This window comes from Zonotrichia leucophrys, chromosome 14 (assembly GCF_028769735.1).
Source record: "Zonotrichia leucophrys gambelii isolate GWCS_2022_RI chromosome 14, RI_Zleu_2.0, whole genome shotgun sequence".
NCBI lineage: Eukaryota > Metazoa > Chordata > Aves > Passeriformes > Passerellidae > Zonotrichia > Zonotrichia leucophrys.
This window is the reverse complement of record NC_088184.1, coordinates 1,381,612-1,400,544: the sequence shown is the minus strand read 5'-3', so window position 1 is coordinate 1,400,544 and position 18,933 is coordinate 1,381,612. Positions and strand designations below refer to the sequence as shown.

The following is an 18,933-nucleotide window of genomic DNA, read 5'->3' as shown; positions in this document are numbered from 1 at the left end:
AGCTCCCACAGGGAGGGAACCGGGACAGCTCCCACAAGAACACGGGCGGGGAACTGGGACAGCTCCCACAGGGACACAGGCGGGAGCCGGGACAGCTCCCCCACGGACACGGACCGGAACCGGGACAGCTCCCACACAGACACGGGCAGGGAACCGGGACAGCTCCCACAGGGAGGGAACCGGGACAGCTCCCACAGGGACGCGGGCGGGAACCGGCACGGCTCCCACAGGGACACGGGCCGGGAGCCCGGGCTCCAAGGGTCCGGCTCTCTCTCCACAGCACCTCTGACCCCCAGGGACAGCACAGCACTATGGCCCTTCCAGCCAGTGCACATCATCCCCCCCGCTCGGAGGATCGAGACTCTGTTTTCTAGAAGGGAAAAACAGGCACACTGAGGGAATGATGATGCTACATTGAAGCAGCTGTGGGTTATCCTGAATCTAACTTCAGTGAATCTAGGCACCTTCTAACACAAAACATTGCATGATTCTGTAAATTACCAGAATCATGCAATCATCCAGCTCATCCCACCCCTGCCCTGGCAGGGACACCTCCCACGGTCCCAGGCTGCTCCCAGCCCTGCCCAGCCTGGCCTTGGGCACTGCCAGGGATCCAGGGGCAGCCCCAGCTGCTCTGGGCACCCTGTGCCAGGGCCTGCCCACCCTCACAGGGAACAGTTCCCAATTCCCAATATCCCATCCAGCCCTGCCCTCTGGCAGTGGGAGCCATTCCTCTTGTGCTATCACCACATTTTTTATCAGTGTTTCTACTGCTGGAGTGGAATTTAATGGGGTGACAGTGACACTCAGCCTGCTCAGAGAGAGGGCAGGCAGTAGCTTGGTTTACTCAGTGAGTAGTCATTATATCCATGTTTGCCCATAGCAGCAAAACTCTTCAGTAAGGCATTCAAGGACTGAGGTATTCAAGAAGACAAATTCCTGCACTCCCAGCCTGGGGTTCACTTGCAGCAGTGGCTTTGCCCACCTCAGACATGCAGCAGGTTCTCCACAGGCCACATTCCCTTCTGGGGAGAATGGGGGGTCTTGGACACACAGCATTCCCCTTGTCTTATCCCATTGTCAAATCCCTCCCCAGCTCTCTTCAGGCCTTGATTCCATCAATGAGGTGGCACAAGGACAGGAACTGTGGTATTTGCTGGGTCCCCAGGGTGAAGGAGGAGTTGAGAATCTGACTCCATGTTCTTAGAAGGCTAATTTATTATTTTATATACTTATATTATATTACATTATATTATATTATATTATATTATATTACATTATATTATGCTATACTAAAGAATGAAGGATACAAACAGAAGGCTTAACAAAAATGATAATAAAAAACTCATGACTTTCCAGAGTCTCAACACAGCTGGACATGATTCACTTTAAAAAATTAACATGAAACCAATCAAGCAATGACCAGTTGGTAAACAATCTCCAGACCACATTCCAAAGCAGCAAAACACAGGAGAAGCAATCAGATAATTATCGTTTTAATTCCTCTCTGCAGCTTCTCAGCTTCCCAGGAGAAGAAATCCTGGCCAAGGGATTTTTCCAGAGGAGATGACAGTGACAAGGAGCCAGCCCTGTGCCCTGGGGCTGTGGGGCCACAAGCCTGAGGCTGTACTGCAGGAGGAGACCCCAGTGCTTCCATAGCCAGTGGGTTATGCCTCAGTTTTCCCAGGATTAGCACACCTGGTACAGGTAAATAAATGTGCTGCTCTCTCAGGTGTCTTGCAGGTAGGAAAATGGAGTTTTATATCACAAATTAACCAGAAAACTCCCTCAGGACAAGCCAGTGCATTAAAAGATCTTAGCTAGTGGGTTATTATTCAGTTTTATTCAGCCATGGAGAGCTGCAGGTGTCCTGTTTGTGTTTCCAGCTGGAAACAAGCTGTCCAGTGGAACTCCAGGGTGGCCTAAAGGTGGTTTTCATGGTCTCAACTCAGCTCTACATAAAGCATGAGTAGAGCTGCAAGTTTGTGCTTGGTCTTTTGCTCAAACAGCTTCACCTTTTCACAGAGACCTTCATGTACTTCCACTGGGAGGCTTCCACCCAGTTCCCAAACTCACCCAGTCCTTTCCATGGCTTACAAGAGAGCCTGGAATCACAACATGCAGTGTGGAATCCACGGGCCAAAAGCCACCTTGGGAAATCCACAGGGAACAGAAACCCCTTCCAAATTGGAATGAAAAACAAAGCAGTGCTTGAAAAAGGAATAGTCTCTCCTTTCCACATAGTGAATTGCTTTTCAGTTTACTTTCCTCTCTAAAGCAGCTCCTTTCACCTGATTAGTATGAAGTATAATTGGAGTTCAAGGGACTTGTTTTTCCAGAATTGCTCAGAGGAAAGGGTGGCATTGCCAGAATTCCAGTGTTTGTTTTGCAGTGACACATGATTTCCCCACCAATTGAGATAAGCACCTGCTGTTAAAGATAACCAGTCTCCATTCCAGGTTGTGTCACAACCACATTCACGTCCCCAAAATGCAGGGTCTAAAGTACATGTGTGTGCAGAGGCTGAGAAAACACCTTGTGACCACACTGAGCTTTGGTATGAAGACACAACCCCAGCCCCAGCTGAAATCTAAGTCAGGCTCTAAGTCAGAATATCTCTGTTTACTCCACTCAGTGGAGGTCAGCCAGTGGGTGTTTTTCTCTCTTATCAGACTGAATATCATGAGAGGAATGTGCATGCTGATGTCTAGAGCTAATACTAATTCCAATTATATATTGGAATATAAGGCAGATATTCTTCTGTCTTGAGCCTGAAGTTCAATCCAGCTCTGAAAATATGGCCATGACCACAATTAGGAATTATTTTATTCTTTTCCTGCAATTTGAAAATCTTGTGTTGTGAAAAAAACTTGTCTAATAATTGCTAATTTGAACTTTCCTATGGCTGATAACCACACTGGCTTTGCTTTTCCTGATTATCTCCCTTCTTCCTGTTCTAAGCCCTGGGAGGAATAAAAAATGTAATTCTATAACCTAAACCTGTACCTGCTTGAAAAGCTGCCTAAGCCAATACAAACCATTCAGGGGAAACTGTCTTTGGGAAGTTATGTAAAAATTTCCTAGGTCACTTCTTTTACCTTCGCTCTTTCCTTAGGGATTTTTTGGGTGAGGGGAAAATGAATAAAGCAGATAAAAAGCAGCTGGTGAGGTTAAAAGGTAGCAACTGCAATAAGGGTGCAGAGTTTGGAGTGTTTGAGGAAAAAGGAACATTAAAAGTGTCTTTTCATGCAGTGGGTTGGAATGAGATGGTCTTTAAGGTCCTTTGCAATCCAAACTCTTCATTGATTCTGTGATCCTGTGCCATTTTCCCTTCCAACAGGAAGGTTGGAAGGCTTGGTGAAAAGCTTATGGGAAACAGCTGAGATGAGATGAGGTAAAGCAGGTGCAGGTACCAAACAATAACACTAATTTAGTATTTTAGAGCATGGGGAGGGTTAGAGGAACATCAGGCCAGTCCTTTCTCAAACATCAGAGGTTTTCCATCTCCAAGGCAAAGCCCAGGGGTGTCCCGGCAGCACCAGGCCAGGCTGTGGGCTCAGGGCTGGGACACCTGCAGTGGCACTTCAGGCCACCTGGAATGGCTTCCAGATTGAGGCTATTCTGCAGCCAGCTCCTTTCCTCTCCACTGTGGCAGGGGTTGTGCTTTAGAAATGGAGCAAAAAGAGAAAAAACCACGAGAAGCAAATCACTTTGCTGTTAAAAATGGCCATAATTTATCCCTCATGGTGTAGCACAGTGCCAGTGCTTGCAGCCCTTTGGAGTCATGGTGAGTTTGTGAGGATTGTGCCCCACAGTGCAGGTGTGATTGCTGCAAATACTTGTTACTGGAATATTCCATGTTATTTTTCCAGTGCAAATTAAAAAAAAAAAAAAAAAAAGAAAATAAAAAAGTGGGTTTAAAGGGTTCCAACTACACCAACTACATAGATCATCTGGCTATAAGTGTAACCAGAGTAGCAGCAGGCTGTCATGAGATTTGCTTGAGACATTTGAATTGGAGACTTCTGGGATGAGAGAAATTCAATTTGTGAGAGGGATTTTGGCTGCTCTGTCTCAGTTTATTGCACTCACAGCAGTCCATCAAGGGCAGGAGGAATGGGCATGGAGCTTAAACACACTATTTCTAGGGGAAGTGCAAACAGCATTTCCAAACTTTCTGAAATGGCCAGGAAGAAGAGACAGGAAAAGGCTTTTGTAAAAGAGAACTGCTGTTCAATACATATGAAAAATTCTCTGGGCAGAGATCAGTAGTCTCTGAAAATGCATTTCTCTAAAGTGCATCCCTGTTCTCAGAGCCTCAGCCAGAAGTGATGACTGCACCTTATTTATCTTTCTCCAGATAAGTACTCTGAAGATGATACAGGTCAAAAGGCCTTTTATTGCAACTCTACCTTCATAAACTAAAAGTCACTGCATCCCTAAAGCTGAAACACTTGTAATTTTAAGCACTTTGATAACTTGCCAGAAAATACAGCTGTATGGAGTTGGAGTGTTATGTCTGATAGCCTGCAAGAATCCATCAGTCCTCATTGCATTGCAGCCAGGATATTTGCACTTTACTCAAGGAATTAAACAGAAAAGCAATTTGCATTTTGCTTTAAAATGGTACAAGCAAGGAGCTGTCAGGTGAGATAGGAGGGACTGAAAGGAGGGATTCCCACAAGATCAGGCCTCCTACAGGTTGGAATGGATGTGAGGCTTTTCTTGAGGAAACCTTGGCTCCCCAGGGAATGGGCACAGCCCCGAGGCTGCCAGAGCTCCAGGAGAGCTTGGGCAGCACTGCCAGGGTGGGATTGTTGGGGTGTCTGTGCAGGGACAGGAGCTGGGCTGGATGAACCCTGAGGGTTCCTTCCCACTCAGAAGATTCTGTGATTCCGTGTTTTGTCAGTAGAAAAATATGCATTCTGAGCAGAATCTCTGAACAAACATTCCAGGCTTTATTTTGCTGTGGAACCAGTCTTCCCACACTTGTAATTAGTTATATGTTTTAAAAGGGAACAATGGTTTCATTGTTACTGCCTGCTTGCTGTTAGGCAATATGGAGAGTTACACTGGAAATGCAACATCTGACATCTGCCATTGTCAAAGGGGCAAAGAAACACTGGAACAGCAGGATGCCATTCAGATGGGGGGTCACAAGGTCTGCAGAGAGAATCGTGGAATTGTGACATTTTCTGGCTGGGAAGAGTCTCACGGGGATCATCCAGGGCAGCTCCTGGCCCTGCACAGACCCCCCAACAATCCCACCCTGTGCACCCCTGAGATCATTGTCCAAGCTCTCCTGGAGCTCTGGCAGCCCCGGGGCTGTGCCCATTCCCTGGGGAGCCTGGGCAGTGCCAGCACCCTCTGGGGATGAACCTTTCCTGATATCCATCCTAAACCTGCCCTGGCACAGCTCCAGCCAGTCCTGTCTCTGGTCACCAACATCTTTAATATCTGTCTTTATCCCTGTTTATAGTGAAGAAATACCATTTGTTCTCTGCATTGTGTGACAATCCTCTTGGATTCTTGGCCTGTCACCATCATATTTTCTGGAAAAATCCCCTTGCCCAGGATTCTTCTCCTGGGAAGCTGAAAAGCCTCAGAGAAAAAGGAAAGCAATATTATCTTATTTGCTTCTCCTGTGTTTCGCTGCTTTGGAATGTGGGTTGGACACTGGTTAGCAACAGGTGATTGTTTCATTGGTTTCATGTGAATTGTTTTTACTTAATGACCAATCACTTCCAGATGTGTCTGGGCTCTGCAGAGAGTCATGAGTTTTTCATTATTATCTTTTAGCCTTCTGTCTGTATCCTTTCTCTATTCTTTAGTGTAGTTTAGTATAGCATTCTTTAATATAATATAGATCATAAAATAATAAATTAGCTTTCTAAGAACATGAAGTCAGATTCATCATTTCCTCCCTTTGATAGGGGCCTCAGAAAATACAACACTTGGCCAGTAACAGTGAACTTAGTTTTAAACTTTTTACAACTTAATGATTTCTTCAACGTGTTGTTCAGTCACTTCCATGGTGCCAAGGTAACGTGGCAAATGCTTCTGTCATCAGGCTTCTGTTTGTTCTGTATTTCCATCAGAAAACAGGGATCAGCAGGATGAAAACAGATGGAAATTGTTTATTAGGTACACATGAGAAATCAGTGGGATGCAGAAGTTGAAAGGATTTAGTACCTGGTAGGATCAGGGATAGCACAGAAACACACAGAGTGTTAACTCAGATCCAGTGAAGGGCTGGTTAGAATTTAGCTGAATTCAAACTAAGGAAAAGCACATGCATTGGATGGTAACGGGGCTGCACTGAAATCAACCCTGGCTTCAAGTGTGGGAACCCAGGACACCCCTCTATCTGTCCAGGACAGCCAGGACCCTGCCAGGGGGCTCAGAGACCCTGGCACAGAGCCCAAAATGCCCCTGTGGTTTCGATTATGACCCGTGGAGCAAATTACCAACCTTATATGAAGACCAGCAAGCCACAACAGTTTAGGTAGAATAATAGTGAAGTTATCACAGGGTGGAAAAGTAGATTTTGTGGTTTTTGGTATGGGGATTCAGAGGGGCAAGATGGAGAGAACTGGGCGTGTCCAGCCTTTCTCCTTCTCCTGCTTCTTGGCCTCCATCTTCTGCTGTGATGTTGGCACTTACAGATTGGTTCAGAGTAGAAGCTCACTGTCTAACACCGGTGATAGGTATTGGAAAGTAATTGTAAACATTGTATACATAGTTTTTAGTATAAAGATATAACACCACCCCAGGGCAGACAGAATGCCTGGAACTGTCCTGCTGGACGGACCTCGGCAGGGCAGGAGAAAGAATTTTATAGATAAGGAACAATAAACAACTTTGAGACCAAGAAATGAAGAGCTCTGACTCTTAAAGCACCGGGCTGGGAAAAGAGACTTTCCAACTCTTTTCGGGGTCACTCTGACAAGCTAGAGAGACATTTGAGATGCTCTAAAATGTCCGAGAAAACCCCACACTGCGGACGAGAGTCCAGTGCCGCTGTAATTAGTTAAGCCCCGTCTATGCTGTAATTAATTTGATTAATGAACCATTCTCTCGGTAATTGGCGGTCCCGCGGCCTGGCCGGGTCCCCTCAGAGCGGCACCTCCGCCCCGCCAGGGGGCGCTCCCGCCGCGCCTTTCCCGCCCTGCGCGCTCCAAGATGGCGGCAGCGGCGCCGTGGCCGTGGCAGGGGCTGTGGCCGGGGCTGTGGCCGGCGCTGTGGGCGGTGGTGGCGGCCCTGCTGCTCCTGCTGCTGTGGCGGCGGCGGCGGCGGGCGGACGGCGCGGGCCGGGTGTGCGTGGCCGTGCTGGGGGACCTGGGCCGCAGCCCGCGGATGCAGTACCACGCCTTGGCGCTGGCCCGCCACGGGCGGGAGGTCGCTCTGCTGGGCTACCTCCGTGAGTGAGGGGCGGCGGGGCCGGGCGGGGCGGCCGCGCCGCTGACCGGGCTCTGCCCCCGCAGAGGGCCGGCCGCTGACCGGGCTCTCCCCCCGCAGAGAGCCGGCCGCACCGGGACGTGCTGCACTCCGAGAACATCCGGCTGGTGCCCGTGGCGGAGCTGAGCGGGCTGCGAGGTGCGTGAGGGCCGGGCCGGGAGCCGAGGCTGCGGGGGAGCGGGGCAGCGTGAAGAGCCCGCAGTGTGTGCGGGCCCGGCCCCGCCGCATCCCGGCTCCCACCCTGCTCTGCCTTTCTCTTTAAACAGGAGCCGCTGGAGATAAACACCTGCCGGGACATTGGTGCTGTTCACGTGTGAAATTGGTGCATTTCATAGTGAAATGTGGACATGATTTTCATTCTGCCTCTTTCTCCCCCACCTTGTATTTACCCCCGTTGCCCAGAGCAGCTGTGGCTGCCCCTGGATCCCTGGCAGTGCCCAAGGCCAGGCTGGGCAGGGCTTGGAGCAGCCTGGGACAGTGGGAGGTGTCCCTGCCATGGCAGGGGTGGGATGAGATGAGCCTTAAGGTCCTTTCCAACCCAAACCATTCAATGAGTAGGATTTCTTTGTACAAAATGCAGAATGAGAATTTGTAGGGATCACGAGATGTTTACATGGAATAAAATCACAAAGGTTGGAAAAGCCCTCTAAGAACATTGAGTCCAACCATTCCCCCAGCACTGCCAAGGCCACCAGTGACCCATGTCCCCAAGTGCCACATCCACATCTTTAAACCCCTCCAAGGATGGGGACCCCACCACTGCCCTGCACAGCTGTGCCAGTGCCTGACCACCCTTTCCATGAAGAAATGTTTCCACTATCCAACCTGAACCTCCCCTGGCACAGCTTGGGGCCATTTCCCCTTGTCCTGTCCCTGTTCCCTGGAGCAGAGCCCAACACCCCCGGCTGTCCCCTCCTGTCAGGAGCTGTGCAGAGCCACAAGGTCCCCCCTGAGCCTCCTTTTCTCCAGGCTGAGCCCCTTCCCAGCTCCCTCAGCCCCTCCTGGTGCTCCAGCCCCTTCCCCAGCTCTGTTCCCCTCTCTGGACACGCTCCAGCCCCTCAGTGTTTGCCTTGAAGTGATCCAGCCTGTCCAGATCCCTCTGCAGAGCCTTCCCACCCTCCAGCACATTGACACTCTCACCCAGCTTGGTGCAAACTTGCTCAGGGTGCCCCTGGTGCACCCAGGTCATTGGTAAAGTGTTTCCATTTCCATGTTATTGTGCCCCTGTCTCTGCAGAGCTGGCTGGTTCTGACATTCACATTTCTGTGGGGAGAGCTGTAATTCTCTTACCTGTTTTTCTGTCACTCTGCAGTGGGGCCAAAGCTTTTGCAGTATGTCCTGAAGGTGCTCGTGCAGTCAGTGCAGTTACTGTACACGTTGCTGAGGATAGAGCAGCCATCCTACATTCTCCTTCAGGTATGTTTTGTGTTGGGACTGATTTCAGTACAAATAAATGCTTCACAGGGTGGTTTTAGCCATCTCAGACATTGTTGTAATTATTTCAGAGCTGAGCTGGCCTCTTCAGTGGTGTAAACCTGTATGCAGCTATTTTTTGGCTCTAAACTTGGATTGGTCTGTTAACAAGTCAAGTTTTCTCTTCCTATTAGTTCTTGTGCTTTCAAACTTCATTGCCATGGGTAGCAGTAAGGAATAAATCTTACTGGAAGTGTTGGTGTGTTTATTGGAGGGGAATTTTGATCTTGATCCAGGGTTAAATTTGAAGTACCTGCCAGTGTTCATAAGTGAACACAAACAGTCTCTGTTCATGAAGCTCCTTTAAGGTGATGCAACTCCAATTTGATTTTTGCTTCTGGTATTTACCTTGTGTTTGTCACTTGGTCACAGCCTGATGCTATTTTGGTTTTGTTTTTGAGCAGAATCCCCCAGGCTTACCCAGTATAGCTGTTGCCTGGGTGGCAGGGCTGTGGTGGGGGAGCAGACTCATCATTGATTGGCACAACTATGGGTACAGCATCATGAGCCTGAGTCACGGGAGGAGCCACCCACTGGTCCTGCTGGCAAAATGGTTTGTGCACTCATTTCTGCTCCCTGCAAATGATGTGAATTCACAGTGGAGGCCAGTGGGGAGGGTGGAACTGGCACAGGGAGGGGTTTCTGGGCTTTGCTGTGTGGTTTCTGTTCTGCAGCTGCTTTGTTGAACATGTGGGAGAGGGTTGCTTTTACCTACCTATGCAAATGTTGATCTTGTTATTGGAATTTCTTTATATGTCCTGGGTTTTTTATTCTCTAATGCTGCTTTACACTCCAGCTCCTCTTTGAGCAGCTCCTTGCTGAATAGAATGTGTGGTTATGCTGAATAGAATGTGTGGTTATGTGTAGTTAAAGGCTTTAAAGGCTTTGGAGAGTAGGAGTCCATCAAAAATTGTCAATTAAATTTCAGTTCTGGGGGCAGTTGGGTTTCTTTGGGTTTTCTTTGGCTTTCATCAAGCATGGGCACTGGGAGCAGTTGCTGCAGTTGTGGTTTCTGACTGATATTTCATTTTTGTCAGGTATGAAAAACTTTTTGGGCGCTTGTCTGACTATAACCTGTGTGTCACCGATGCCATGAGGAAAGATCTCTGGGTGAATTTCAAGATCAAGTAAGTCATGTGCCTCAATTTATTGTGTGTATGTACTAAGTAAATGACAGAACAGATCCCTGAGGATTCAGGATTCAGAGGGATCTTACAAAAGCAGCTCTCCTGAGCTCACCCATCACCACTGAACACATCAGCTCGGTTTTGTGATGGGCCAGTGTGGTGTGGGCATTCAGGAATCTTCATCATCCTTCTGAACTATCACACCCCAGTGACTGAGGTGGCACTGCAGGAGCCATGGCAGTTTGCTGCAGGCTGCCTGTGGAGGCAGAGAGGGACAGGTGGCACTGGGCTTTGAACAATTACTCCAGCCTGCCAGCTTATCTTGAGGGCTTCAAGATCAGGGGCAGTTATGGAGGAAGTTTGAAAATCAGCACACGTAGTGTGGTGCATTTCACCCCTAGAATAAGCACACAAGAAAGGGGTTCTTTGTTACTTGTGCCCACCTTGGTGTGTTCCAATAAACTTCAGGAATACAGGAAGTTGTAAGAGTCAAAAAATGAATTACTTTGCTGTATAGTTATTTCTTTAGTTTTCTAGTTAATTTTTTCTGATTACATTGTGGCAGCCTGCCACTGTTCCATGTGCATGTTGTTACATCTGTATCTTATTTAAGCTGCACACTTCTTTCCTCCCAGGGCTGTAACATTGTATGACAGACCAGCATCTTATTTTAAGGAAACACCATTAGACCTCCAACACAACTTGTTCATGAAACTTGCCAAGGACTACGAGCCCTTCAGAGCACGGTATGGGAAAGTGCAGCTGCCCCTGCACTGTGGGAGTGTTGGGGGGTAGCACAGTGGGGACAGAGATCTCTGCAGCCAGGTCAGGAACTTGGGGTTCATTGCAAAGGGCCTGGGGCAGGGCCCTGCTGGGAGCTGCAGCCACAGCTCAGAGCAGGCTGAGAGAAGAGAGGGGCAGAGAGGATGAGAGGGTGAGAGAGCAAGGTTCCCATTACAATACAATAAATCTTCTTCTGTGTTGAATATTCTAATTCTCACTAACCAATCTAGTACAATATACAAATCCTACAGCATTTCCATACAGCCTGTAAGAATCATTACATCACCATACTGTGTTACATTTTAAACCCCATTAACTCCTCTTTGGACCCTTCTGCCAAGCTGTAGGGTCTGCTCTGACCCTTGGGCCTGTCTGCAAGCAGAGGGTGTTGTTCCATCAAAAGGGGATCACCTTCAGCTGGCCACACCATTGTTTTCCAGTTGTTCAGTAACTGAGGGATCTCAAAGCTTGCTTTCATTTCAATCTCACTTATAGTTTCCATATTCTCAAAATCTTTTGCCAGGCAATCATATTTATAAGGCTTTCCTGTTTCATCTTCCCCAACACTGCATCCTTGCCCAGGGCCCATGGAGCTGTGGCACTGCAGTTACCAAAATCCTGTGTGGGGTATTCTGACCCCAGCAGGCACAGGGGGCACTGAGGAGCCTCAGTGTCATTATAGAGCACAACACAGCACAAAGTACCATGACTCCATCAGAAGGGTGCAAGAGTGATTTGTGACAGCTACATGTTGCTTTTATACTCTTTCAAGATATTTACATTCACTTAACATACACATTCACTGCCCAGTGGTTATAGGAAAGAAACAAAGTTCTCAGTGGGTGACCAAGGAGCCACATCAATCTGTGAGCCAGCCAGAGTCTGTATCTCTTAACTTTCTCTCCTTCATCACATCTCCTTGGTGACAACCTTGGTGTCTTCCTCAGGAGAGATGTGGGGCTTTCCTTTATCTTCAGGAGGCCTTTGCTGCCTCACAAGAGCAGCACAGAATGTCTCTCCTACACCTTAGTTGTCACTAGAGAGGCCAGAAATGAGATGATTGAGCTGTGGTGACACAGGCAGTGACAGGATTGAGCTGTGGTGACACAGGCAGTGAGAGGATTGGGCTGTGGTGACACAGGCAGTGAGAGGATTGAGCTGTGGTGACACAGGCAGTGACAGGACTGAGCTGTGGTGACACAGGCAGTGAGAGGATTGAGCTGTGGTGACACAGGCAGTGACAGGATTGAGCTGTGGTGACAGGACTGAGCTGTGGTGACACAGGCAGTGACAGGATTGGGCTGTGGTGACACAGGCAGTGACAGGATTGAGCTGTGGTGCACAGGCAGTAGAAGTGTTTTGTTTTTAAAGCAGCTGGCACCAGCACTCAGGCTCTCTGTGCCAAGTGTCTGGGGTGGAGCTCTGCCTCCCACTGACCCCACTGCTTGGATGCTTCCTTAATAGCATCCCTTCCTTAATTACTGTGCACAGCCTGCAGGATCTTGGTCCAAGGGTCAAACACTCCCCTCTGGCAGTGCAGGATGTCACCTGCAGCAGATGTACCAGATGTTTGACTTCACCAAACTAAGGCCTGAAAAAGCAGTGAAATCCACAGTGCATGGTGGGGAATTTTTGGGAATGCCCAGCTCAGAATGTGTAGGTTTGTCACTATAGGACATGAAACAACACAAGCACACACTGCTGTTCTCAAGGTGAAAAAGGGGAAGTTTATTTTCTGACTCAGATTTCTAAAGGTGCCAGTGGATTGGAGGGTGACAGTGCCACCTCTCTAATGACACTGGACAAACTAACAGTCCATCAAATTTCTCTTCCTCTATAAAAGAATGCAAACCAAAAAGTTATTTACAGAAAGTGTGTGAGAAAGTTCATTACAAGAATGTAAACATCAAAAAGCTTAGAAAATCTTAAAAAATCAAACTACATAAGTTCTGAGTTTAGTTGAGTCAATGTGCTGTTGGGCTCCATGCTGTGGTAAGTGTGAGACAGACTGTGGAAAGGGAACCTGACTCTGCTCAGCTTGTGAAGGAAAACATTTGGCTGGAAAGTGGAATTGTGCCTGTAGCAGCAGGAAAGAGGGAAAAATGGCCTGCCCTGTCCTGGTATTTCTGTCATGTAATGATCCTGTTCCTGAAGCCAAATGTGTGGGATGGGTGCCGGTTGAGCAGAGTGCTCGCTGCTGTTGTGGCTGAGGCAGCTCAGGCTCACCCGTTGTGTTTCCATAGCACAGAGCGGAGTCCCGGCGCTGACGGATCGGCCTTCACGCACAGGGACGGCGGCAGCGGCAGCGTGCTCAGGGCCCGGGGCCGGCCTGCCCTGCTCGTCAGCAGCACCAGCTGGACAGGTCGGGAATCGCTTCCTTTTCCCTGTCAAACACGGGGGTTGTGCTTTCTCACACTTGAAGTTTTGCTTGTCCTTTGTTTTCCTGGGAGAATTTGAAGACAAGGCGTGTATGGTGCAACCAAGTGTTGTGTAACTGAAATAATACTGCAAATGAATGGTTTTTTTGAAGTTGGGTTTTAATTATAGAGCTCAACTTTAAGGATTTGATTAAAAGAGGTTTCCCTTTTTTTTTTTTTAGCTTTCATTCTAGGCATACAGCCTTGCATGGTGTAAAACAGATGAAAACACTCAAATTTACTCCTTACTGAGCACCCTGCACCCTGAGGGTGCCTCTGCCCATGGCAGGGGGCTGGGATGAGCTGAGCTTTAATGTCCCATCCAACCCACACCAATTTGTGATTCCGTGATTTCTGATGATATTTATTACACAATTATGGACATTTTTTTTCCTCTGTATGAGGAAGGGACCAAACACTAGAAACAAATCCATTGCCAGTGATCATGGGCAGGATTGTCTTTATCTTTAAATAATCAAGGCAGTTTTTACACTTAATTCTCAGTTTTAGAAACTAGAACATTTTAACTTGATAGCTTCAAAGATGTAAAGTATTTGTAGCTGGTTTGTCTGTCATGTTGCCCACAAGGGTGATAAATAAACACTGCATATGGTTATGGACTTTGATTTATAAAAATAAACTAGGGGATTTTTAATAGAACATTTTAGTAAATAATAACCTTTAAGTAAAAACTATGTATTTAACTTTGAGTACATGGTCTGTATTTAAATTATGTAGGTGAAGGTGAGGAACATCTCAATTGTTATTTCAAGTAAAAAAAAATTAAATGGTAGAAATATGAATGTTACTAATAAACCTTCTCTTCCAGAGGATGAAGACTTCTCAGTCCTTTTAAGAGCTTTAGAAGGTTGGTATGAAGGAATTGGTCTCACTCTTTCAAAGAGGTCTTCTGGCCACTTAAGAAGGGTTTTGCTAAAGAGCCATGCTTCTATATTCAGGTGAAAATGCAGTTGTATTTGATTAATTAGCACTAATTTCAGATTAGTAATTGAACTACAGCAGTGCAACATCTGAATTCAATTAGAGGAGTTGTCAGGGGGAGTTAAATCTCTAACTGGCTCCTAAACTGCAGTTTTATTTTCTGAGCTATTACATCTGCTCTCCACAGGTATCTGCTAATGGGAAGGGAGGGAATACTTTGTCTTATCTTGTAGCCTTTGCAGCTGCAATTCCAAATTGATCTATTGAAGCAACTGACTGGGGAGCAGTTGAAGAAATGCTTCATGCATAAACAGCCTGATTTATTTCTGGAGGAGTCTGTAAATGTTAACATTGCAGGATTTACTGCTGTGTTACTCATACATGCTTGTAAGGAGATTGCTTGTGGTGGGAAGCTCAGTTATTAATGCACTGTCACCACTCTTCAACAAGCACCCTGAGATGTGTCAGCTCTGACCAGTTTCTATCTTCTCCAGATTATGAGAGGTTTATTGAGGAGGGAGCTGCACTTCCAGCTTTGGTGTGTGTGATAACAGGTGAGGATGTTTGTGTTACAGTTCTTCAGTGCCAGCAGAAGGTTTAGTTGTCACTTTTGTTCTGTGCTGGCTCTTCTGTTGCTGGTGGGAGGGAGGAGGAACTGTTGCCTTTGTGGTTATTCAGTGATTTCCAGCTGAATTATTGCACCATCCACCAATTGTGGCACATCTTAAAGAGCCTCCCTGTCTGCTGCAGCTCTGCATGAAAAACACTCGAAGGCCAATGTTGAGATGATGCTGCAAAAGCAAAGTCAGGGGGAGCAACCTAAGCTGTGCCAGGAGACTCAGACTGGATATTGGGAGAATTCCTGCATGGAAGGGGTGTCAGGCACTGGCACAGCTGCCAGGGCAGTGGTGGGGTCACCATCCCTGGGGGAATTGAAAGCCCTGGGGGTGTGACATTCAGGGTGTGGGTCAGTGTTGGCCCTGGCAGTGCTGGGAACAGCTGGGCTTGATCTGAGAGGGCTTTTCCAACCTTAAAAACTCCATTATTCTCCAGTGATGGGAAACTCATTGAAATACTGAATAAGAGAAGTCCATGTGCACATTCCTTTCAAGGAAACTTAAGATTTTTCATGTCTTTTTAGGCTACCACAAGTGTTGTATCCTGTTTGTGCTCCTGATCCAACAGGAGCTTGTATTTCAGACCACACTGTTTTCAGTCATCTTGATAAAACTTTTTTTTTTTTTTCTGTTTTACACAGGTAAAGGACCTCTAAAAGATTATTACAAGGGGCTGATCCAAAAGCTGCACTTTAAACACATCCAGATCTGTACCCCATGGCTGGAGGCTGAGGATTACCCTCTTCTGCTTGGTAAATAGGGGGGATGGAGAAGGACTGAGGGTGTGTGGGAAACAGCTCAGCACAGTTGCAGGGGCTGATGCAGACTGGGAGAATACAGTCAGGAATGTTGCTGTTAGTGACAGGATATTCATGGATTTGACTCATTCCAGCAAAGAATTGTTGGAAATTCCTCTGGCTGGCTTTTCCCTGCTTTCCCAAGTAGTAGCTGTGCAGTTTCAGCCTGTCCTGTGCACTCTGTTTCTTCCAGCTGTGCTGAAGTACAGCTGCCTGTGCCTGTTCTACTTTGCCTTCAGGGTCAGGCCAGTAAATGAAATGAAAATGTTGTTGGCTGAGCTACCAAAAGTAACTGAAATTCTAAATTAACATGTCATTGGAATGTTATTCCCTCAGCACCTTTATTGTAACAGCACAAAGGGGGAGTAATAGAGTTATAAAATACATATTCAATGTGATTTTTCTGTAGGGTTAGAGCCTGACAATTTCTGTGGCTGTGAAACCCTGTTTATTTGGTCCTTGTTAAAAAATGAACAAAATGTCTGTAAAATCACACTACAGTTCCTGTGTTTGAGCTGCCTTCAGCTGGGAGAGGTCACTAGTGAGGTCTCAGTGTTTCCTGATGGGGTTGGGATGGGATTTTCCTTTTCTTGCCCATTTTTAACAGATTAAGAAGCAGAAAGGCTGTTTTAAGATACATAAAACTTCAAAATCCCCTTTAATTTAACATGCACTCACTATTTTTCTAAAACATAACTAATTTTGAGTCCCAAAACACCCTGTGCTTTATTTTTTTTCCCTGATTGCTTGAAATTGTGTCTGGGTAATTGAAAGTTTCACTTGCTCCATCCAAAGCAGCAGGAAAATGAAGGTTTGCAGGACAGAGGAGCTGCTTTCAGAGAGTTCAGGCTGTGTTGTGTTGCATTTCAGGCTCAGCAGACCTGGGAGTGTGTCTCCATAAATCCTCCAGTGGTTTGGATTTGCCCATGAAGGTGGTGGATATGTTTGGCTGCTGTTTACCTGTGTGTGCAATACATTTTGAATGGTAAGAGCTTCTTCTGTTACAGCTCAAGGCAATCACATAAAAAAATATTCTTACAAAGCCAGAGTTCAGCAGCTACTGCAGGAATTCAATGAGATCCCTGTACTCTGCCATTTTAAAAATTAAATAAGATAGAAATCAAGGTTGGTTTAAGTTTAAAAGTTAATACTACTTTCTAAAAAATTGGGAGCGTTTAATGCAAGCACTTGTCTTAAAAAAATCATCATTTCCATATATTTAATTAAAAAAAAATCTTTCTGCATAGACACACCTGTTCAGTGAAAGGCTGAGTGTGTGCATGGCCATTCTTGGAATTGATGGTCCTTTGGGAAAACAGCAGCTTTATAAAAGAAGATAAATTCCTGTGAAGATTTCATGATGGATCATGGACAGATTTTCCTTGTGGAAAAAGAATTAGTTTTAAAGTGATAATTGCCTTGGTTTTTAATGGATGTGCAGATGAGTGGCACAAAGACAGATTGAGGGCCCTTTGGTACAGTTGTGGTAGATTTGGTCTGACACAGAAAGGAGAAGTGTTTAACTGTTTAACACTGCCTGTTTAACTCCTGATGTCAGCTGTGGGGCCATGCTGATACAGACACCCTGGTTTGGTCCTTTGGATGTCACTGTGCAACACTGCAAATGTCCCACTCGCTGCTTTTTGCCTCAGTTCTCCTTTTTTTGTGTCTTTTTTCACAGTTTACATGAGCTGGTGAAGCACAATGAGAACGGGCTGATATTCAGGGACTCGCAGGAACTCGCAGAGCAGCTGAAGGTAAAGGCTCTGACTGATTTCTTTCCCCCCCAGAAATCACCCCAGAGGTGGCACTGTGTGAGCAGCCCTTTCAGATCTAACATCACCTGTGTGTTTTGCATTCTCACAAGGCTGGCCTGGCCTGCTGAGCATTGTTTGCCTCACTTCTGTGTGAATGTGAGCCTGAAGCTGGCAAAAGCATTTCAGATTCTCTCCTTGGTCTCTCTTCATGGGGCCAGACCCCAGAACTGCAGCTGTAGTTGAGGGGAGGCTGCAATGAGCCTGCAATGGAACCTCACAGTTATTTTTCTGTGGTTTTGTTTGTTAAATTACAGATGCTTTTCTTGGATTTCCCCAGCCTGGAAGGGAAACTTCAGCGCTTCCGAGAGAACCTGCGCGAGGCGCGGCAGCTGCGCTGGGAGCAGAGCTGGGAGCAGACCGTCCTTCCCTTGCTGGGCAGCAGGGAGTGATGGGGCAGGGGGGTGTCAGACACATCCCTGCAGCTGCAGGGACTGGGCAACAGTCAATAAAGATTGAAGTTGGAAGGGAGACGACCCACCTTGCGTTGGTCAGCCATCGACTCCCCTTTATTCATCAATCAGGCACCTTTTATAACAGTGTTAATTCACTTCATGCATATTGCAAAATCTGAGCTCACAACAGGTCAGAGATAACACACCAACCCCTCCTTATGTTTCCAATACCAAGATTTGGGTTCTCAAAATTATTCTTGCTTTCCCAAAACAGCCAAAGATAGAACATCCACTTGTTATGAGAAAGCTGCCTGAGAACTCTGATGTGCAAGGCTCTCAAGGCCTTCATGTTTGTCACCTTTACTTGTAATTAAAAATAACCTGAGAACCTCTGTTGTTCACAGAAACAGGCTGTGAGAACCTGCTCCTCACAGCTGCCTTCTAGGCCATCCCTGAAAAAATCTCCAACAAATACAGATTTTGTATTGTCTGCACTTACAGTTTCTAACTCCTTTTCTTGGCTTTCACACTCTCCCTGTACAGTTTCAGCTTCCTGGGGGAGCAGGAGGTGCTGGAGGGGCTGAGCTGTTTGTTGTGTGAGAACCTGTGCTGCTTCTTTTGGTGAAGATCCTTGAATACAGATAGAAACTCTGACCAGCTTCACCTCCTGTACAGTCAGCACCTCAGTAGGTGATTTGGGTATGGTTTCTTTGGCACATGGCAGATGCTTTTCATTGGAATTGTTTCATTTAATCTGGTCAGTTTGATGGCCAGTAATTGCCCAAGCACTGAATATCCTCCTGTGTGGATGGACTGGGACAGAACCATTTTGTTTCCAAGTTGTTTTTCCTTTTGACAATGTGTGGAAGCACAGCACTGGTGTGTGACAGCTTCACTGGGCACTTGGAGCAAAGCAGAGCTTGCAGTGAGTGCTGTCCCTGTACTCTGAAATGAATGTGCCCATTCACCTTGGGAAAGGACTTAAAATTCCTCTCTTCTTGAACAGATGGACAGAAAAGGGAAAAATAAACCCAAAATACATGAGCAAAGTATGTATAACTCAATCAAAAGGCACTTTGCTTTGTGATGCTTACTCAGGTACAGCCTTCA

At 46.7% G+C, this 18,933-nt stretch overlaps 1 protein-coding gene across 1 annotated transcript; it reads left to right on the top strand.

Annotated features, from left to right (window-relative positions):
• Window positions 1–7,213: 7,213 nt before the first annotated feature.
• ALG1 (ALG1 chitobiosyldiphosphodolichol beta-mannosyltransferase) lies at window positions 7,214–17,899 on the top strand. The gene is made up of 13 exons (XM_064725676.1): window positions 7,214–7,420; window positions 7,519–7,596; window positions 8,771–8,874; window positions 9,336–9,484; window positions 9,969–10,058; window positions 10,694–10,804; window positions 13,085–13,203; window positions 14,088–14,126; window positions 14,695–14,754; window positions 15,459–15,569; window positions 16,485–16,599; window positions 17,296–17,371; window positions 17,686–17,899. Exons 1-13 carry the CDS (start codon window positions 7,357–7,359, stop codon window positions 17,818–17,820), a joined length of 1,251 nt encoding a protein of 416 aa, XP_064581746.1. The 5' UTR covers window positions 7,214–7,356; the 3' UTR covers window positions 17,821–17,899.
• The last annotated feature ends 1,034 nt before the right edge of the window (window positions 17,900–18,933 follow it).